Below are 6000 nucleotides of genomic sequence, written 5' to 3'. Positions count from 1 at the left end.
ACCTGTCCTTGCTCACAAAGCCAAGGGAAGCAGCACCAGTACTGAGAAGGCGTCCACCTCCTCAGGAAAAGCTGTTACCAAGGCACGTGATCGAGGACGCAGGCAATCCTACGCCAAAACGGCCACGGTGGCAAACGATGACGAGCTCCTAGTTGCAATCATCGACCGAGCTGACCCCTTCGGGAAAATCAGCGAAAGTCACTGGTTGCTCTTCGAGACTCGGCTTCGTTAAGCCATTGTGTCCACTGAGGCGAACCAGGGTGACCGCCAGTTTGGTGGCGCCTTCCTTCACAAGGGAGTTAAAGTCATTAAATGTCTCAACAGGAGCTCGCAAGAGTACCTTAAGAAGACAGTTAATGGCTTTGATGAACTTTGGGAGGGGGCAAAAATTGCTGCGGTGTCTATAACGGAGATTCCGTCCAGGAAGGTATTCCCAGCATGGGTTCCCCCACCTACCGTGGATAAGGAACTTCTGCTGAGGATGCTGGAGCTCCAGAACCCAGGTCTCCTTACTATGGACTGGACTGTAATGAGTCTCACCCCTTGTAAGGAGAATGGAGGGATGGACATCAAGATGGCGGTAGACTCCTCAGGAGAGGAGTACCTTAAGATTCGTGAGGGAAAACTGAACTTCGGTTCAGGATGGGTTCGGTTCCGACTGATTCCACCTCGCGGAAATCAGTAGGAGTAGGTAGGCGGCAGGTGCTACGCATTTTGCAGATTAATCTGCATCATTGTAAAGCAGCTGCCGCCGAACTACCCCTGTCCCTCACGAACTCAGAGGTAGACATTGTTCTAGTCCAGGAACCTAATATATATAAAAATAAGGTCTCTGGACTGAACAATGCCAACTTCGAGGTCTTCGCATCGTCCGAAGGGGACAAGGTGAGGACCTGTGTGGTAGGTAGGAAGAACCTCAATCTAATCTTTCTATCTAATTACAGTAATGGAGACATGTGCACGGTGCGACTGGAGAACGGCAGGGAGAAGGCCACTCTCCTGTCCTCAATCTACATGCCGTATGAGGACCCTGATCCACCAAATCAGGGGGTACACAGGCTGCTAAAGGAGAACCTGGGCGTTTGTAACGTTATCCTTGGATGTGACGCCAACGCCCACCATTTTCACTGGGGCAGCAAAGACACAAACACTAGAGGTGAGTCGATTTTCAATTTTATATTATCTTACAATCTAAGAATATGTAATATAGGAAACGATCCCACCTTTAAAATTAGAGACAGGGAGGAGGTCATTGATCTAACCCTGTCTAATTTAGATGATTCTGTCGTCAGGAAATGGAGGGTATCCAACAAATGCTCCTTTTCGGATCATATGAGGATATACTTTGAAATCTCTTTCGACGGAGTCCGCCAAAATCCTTATAGGAACCCGAGAAGGACGGACTGGAGAAGGTTCACTGATCTGACGAACCATCAACTGACACTCCCCGGAAGGATAGAAACAGTTGCTGAGCTTAACAGTAAGGTGTCCAACCGCACTCGACGAAACTTGACAGTGACTGGGAATCGTATAAAGCGAGTTTCACCAAATACAAGAGTGAAATCAAGCGCGCCAAAAAGAAGTCATGGGTTTGCTTCTGTGAGTCTGTAGAAGGGGTAAACGACGCTGCCAGATTCCGTAAGATACTCTCGAAGGACCCCAAATCCATCGGTAGTGTCAAAAAACCGGACGGCACGTGGACAGACTCAGGTCTTGAGACTCTAAACCTTCTAGCTGAGACCCACTTCCCTGACTGCACGGAGGCCAGTAACCTTCACATTGAATGTGACAACTTCCAAGTCCAAGAGTCAGTGGACGAGAGCCTCATTGATAAGGTTGTAAGCAGAAACAAAATAAAGTGGGCAGTAAGTACATTCAAACCCTATAAGTCACCTGGTCCAGATGGAGTAATTCCTGCGATGCTTCATTTTGCTGCACCGCAGATATACCAAATTCTGGAGGAGATCTTCAGGGCCTGTTTGTTTCTTTCCTGCGTACCAGATCTGTGGAAAGAGGTAAAGGTAACTTACATCCCCAAAGCGGGGAAAGCCAGTCACTCTGCACCGAAAGACTACAGACCTATTAGTCTATCCTCCTTTCTCCTCAAGACACTCGAACGACTGATCGATCTGGAGATTAGGAGCTTTGTAGACACTGCCTCGCTGAGCAACTCGCAGCATGCCTACATGAAAGGTAAATCTGTCGAAACTGCTCTTCATGAGGTCGTGGGTTTCATTGAGAGAAATATGGAGAACTCAAACTTTACCTTGGCGGCTTTCCTGGATATAGAAGGAGCCTTTAACAACGTAAAACTTGAATCCATTCATCTCTCGCTTAGATCGGTCAACACCCCGGAAACCCTGATCTGCTGGATAAAGAGAATGCTGGAGAGCAGGATCATAAATTCCAGTATTGGGGAGTTGACAACAAGGAAGACAGTAACTAGAGGTACTCCCCAGGGAGGTGTACTCTCACCGCTGCTGTGGCTACTTGTGATAAACAATATTTTGGCGGAATTCGACAATCAGGGCATCAAGGTTGTCGCATACGCGGATGATGTAGTTTTACTAATAACTGGCAAATTCTTGTCCACTATTTCGGAGCTTATGCAAGGAGCCTTATCAAAGCTGTCTCGTTGGGCCACCACAAATGGCCTTGGTGTAAATCCAACGAAAACAGAACTGGTATTGTTCACCAGAAAGCGTAAGCTTGGCGACTTCATACCACCAACATTGGATGGAGTGCAGTTGCATCTATCTCCTGAGGCCAAATACCTAGGTACAATCCTGGATTCTCAACTGAGATGGAAAAGGAACGTCGAGGAACGGACGAAGAGAGGTATGATCGCACTCTATTCATGTAAGAATTCGATTGGGAAAAGTTGGGGTCTAAATCCAGCTATTATACACTGGTTGTATAATACTGTGGTGAGACCCATACTATCCTATGGATGTCTTGTCTGGTGGCATGCGCTTCGACATAAATCGAACTCGGGCAGCATAGACAAGGTGCAAAGGGCAGCCTCGATCCTGATAACTGGAGCTTTTAGAAGTACACCACAAGCAGCTCTGAACGCGATGCTAAACCTCTTGCCCACGAGAATTAGCATCAAAGGTCAAGCAGCACGTAGTGCTCTAAGGCTACATGAATTGAATCGTTGGCGTGGCAGCACCTATGGTCATGCATGCATTCTTCGAGAGCTAGGGCCAAACCTTGGCTTAAATCAGCAGGGGAAGTTCAGCGACTACTTATCAACAATCCATAGATTTGATGATTTTGAGGTCGTTATCCCTAGTAGAGATGACTGGATCCGTAGTAACCCTCCTCTGGACGGTCTGGCTTTCTATACAGACGGTTCCAAGATGGAAGAAGGTACCGGAGCTGGCGTCTACTGCGAAAAGCTTTGCCTCGAGTACTCTTATAGGTTGAACAGCGACTGTAGCGTTTTCCAAGCAGAAATCTTCGCGATCAAAATGGCCGCAGAGTTGATAAAAAGTCTGGATGCTGAAATCTTTGAACCGGTGACTATCTTCGTTGATAGTCAGCCGGCTCTTAAAGCCATCAAATCCCCCAATATCAAGTCTGAGGCCGTTCTTGAGTGTAGAACTGCCTTGGCGAACCTAACTAACGCTGTCCGACTCTGCTGGGTACCGGGACACTGTGACATTGTGGGAAACGAGAAGGCAGATGAACTGGCAAGACACGGATCTCAATCAACAAGTCAAGCTATCACTGTTTCTATTAAACCACCCATATGTCACGTTTTTCGGAAGGTGGAGACGTTCTTTGAAGAACAGGCCAAGGAACTATGGCATAATGAACCAAGGTGCAACGTGTCAAGGGCCATTTGGCCGAATCTTTCAACAAAGAGAACAACTTCGCTTTTAAGTTTGAGTAAGTCAGAAATCAGGGTATTGACGGGAGTCATTACCGGCCATTGCAACATCCGAGCTTTTATCGGCAAATGGCAGGATGATGGCGTGGACTATTGCGGGCTCTGTGAAGATGAGGAGGAAACGGAGACGATCGAGCATATTTTATGTCGTTGCCCGATGTTAACTCGAAAGCGGTATAGATTAACAGGAATACGCTTTCCTCCAAGCTTAACTTTCTACTCAAACATGGAACCAACAATCATAAACAACATCATCAAAAATCTGAAGTGGCTGGGACGGCGCGACCCATAAGCGTAACTACTTCTCTGACAGTTTTTTCCACCATCGCCAAATAAACCACCCTCTCTGTCTTTATTACATCTTCATTCTTTCTTATAAATAATTCATTTATTACTACTCTCCAAACCACACTCCCCCTTTTTTCTTTATTCTTCTCTCTTTTCTCTTCTCTTTTCAGGTAACTCTGAACCTCCTTTTTTCTTTATGGATGATCACAATGGACCGAAAGGTCTCCGAGTGGCGTAGTCAATATACATATATATTGACTACACATCCCCAAACCTAACCTAACCTAAGTCTAACGAAGAAACTGCGGATACTACAGAGACAGAATTTCAAATGCTGTCAGCGTCAAAGGCGTGTCTAGCTGTAGAACCTCTTCAAAAATTTATTTACTCAAAAGATGTTACAAACAAAAATGAGTTTTGAAACCCTTTCAAAATCTGAGTTAAATTTAAAACTTATGTCGGAATTCAAAATACAAACTAAAATAAATTAAAACAAAATAAAATATAATTTAAAAAATAATAAATTATTTGTCGCTTAGCCTCAATAAATATATGTATTCTTTCTCATGATGGAATCTCTCAAATAAAACGCTTGCCGTTTAATTTTGCCACCATTTATAATTTAAATGCAAGCGTTTTATTTGAGCGTTTGCAACTGTGTGAAAAATGAGTTACCAGATTTGAAAAGCAAAAGACCGGAAATCGGGTGATACCGTTATATGGGGGCTATAGGAAAAATGGACCCATATTGATTTTGGTTTCATATTCACGTATTGTCATCTAAATCTGAAAAGTGTGCAAAGTTTTACTTCGATTGGTCAACTGCAACCGTTTTAAAAACCAGTTACCAGACTTGAAAAGGGGGTTAAGATAGACACTGTAAAAACACTGTTAGAATGGACCAATATTGGTTTTGATTTCATATTCCTGTATTGTCATCCAAATCTGAAATGTGTGCAAATTTTAAGTTCGATTGGTCAACTGCAACTGTGTGAAAAATTAGTTACCAGATTTGAAAAGCAAATTAGATAAAACACTGTAAAACAGTGTAAAAATGGACCAATATCGGTTTTGATTTCATATCCGTGTATTGCCATCCAAATCTGAAAAGTGTGCCAAGTTTTAGTTCGATTGGTCAACTGCAACCGTGTTAAAAATGAGTTACCAGATTTGAACTAAACACACACCAAAGCATGTTAAATAAAACACTGTAATACAAATAAAATTAGAAATAGAACCATATCCTATTTTAAGGTGATATATCTGCTGAAGAATGAATTTAATGTCGTTATTTCTTATTAGTTTGTTTTTAGTCATTTAAACTTAGGTATATAGAAAGAAAAAGTAAAAAAAATGGAATTGATTTTATTTATTTACTTAATAAAACAACGTTTTTATTCCCAAAAGTCACTATACATAATATAATTTTACCTCTTTTATAAAAATCGTTATAGCGTCCGATTTTAGCCGGTCCCTTGACCGACGTTATAAACAACTTAGACTGTAATTAGAAACTTGCTCATTTTGGTTTACACAACATATTTGAAACACAACACATTCGTCAACGCTCTTTATTATTGAAGTTCACAAAACACAACTCATTTATTACCGCTTTTAGAATAAAATTTGATTGAAAATACGTTAAAATTCCAATGACTACCGTGCAAAGATTCATATTATTTCTTTAAAATGACTGGTTTGCCTTTTTGCACCGGTTTCTCTATAACGAATTTTCTCTATAAAGTAGTAATTCGTCAGTCCCCAACTACTACGTTATAGAGAAGTTCGACTGTAGTTTGAAACAATTTGACACATAT

The 6000-nt window shown here is 42.6% G+C and overlaps 1 protein-coding gene across 1 annotated transcript; it reads left to right on the top strand.

The window, feature by feature from the left end:
- The first annotated feature begins 266 nt into the window (after positions 1-266).
- LOC141406839 (uncharacterized) lies at positions 267-4472 on the top strand. The gene is made up of 4 exons (XM_073992906.1): positions 267-750; positions 829-885; positions 945-1156; positions 4354-4472. Exons 2-4 carry the CDS (start codon positions 845-847, stop codon positions 4419-4421), a joined length of 321 nt encoding a protein of 106 aa, XP_073849007.1. The 5' UTR covers positions 267-750; positions 829-844; the 3' UTR covers positions 4422-4472.
- Positions 4473-6000: the final 1528 nt, after the last annotated feature.

This window comes from Musca autumnalis, unplaced genomic scaffold (assembly GCF_047663935.1).
Source record: "Musca autumnalis isolate F117 unplaced genomic scaffold, ASM4766393v1 scaffold_5, whole genome shotgun sequence".
NCBI classification, from domain to species: Eukaryota; Metazoa; Arthropoda; class Insecta; order Diptera; family Muscidae; genus Musca; species Musca autumnalis.
Note: the sequence above shows the minus strand (reverse complement) of the source record. Positions and strands in the feature narration are given on the sequence as shown.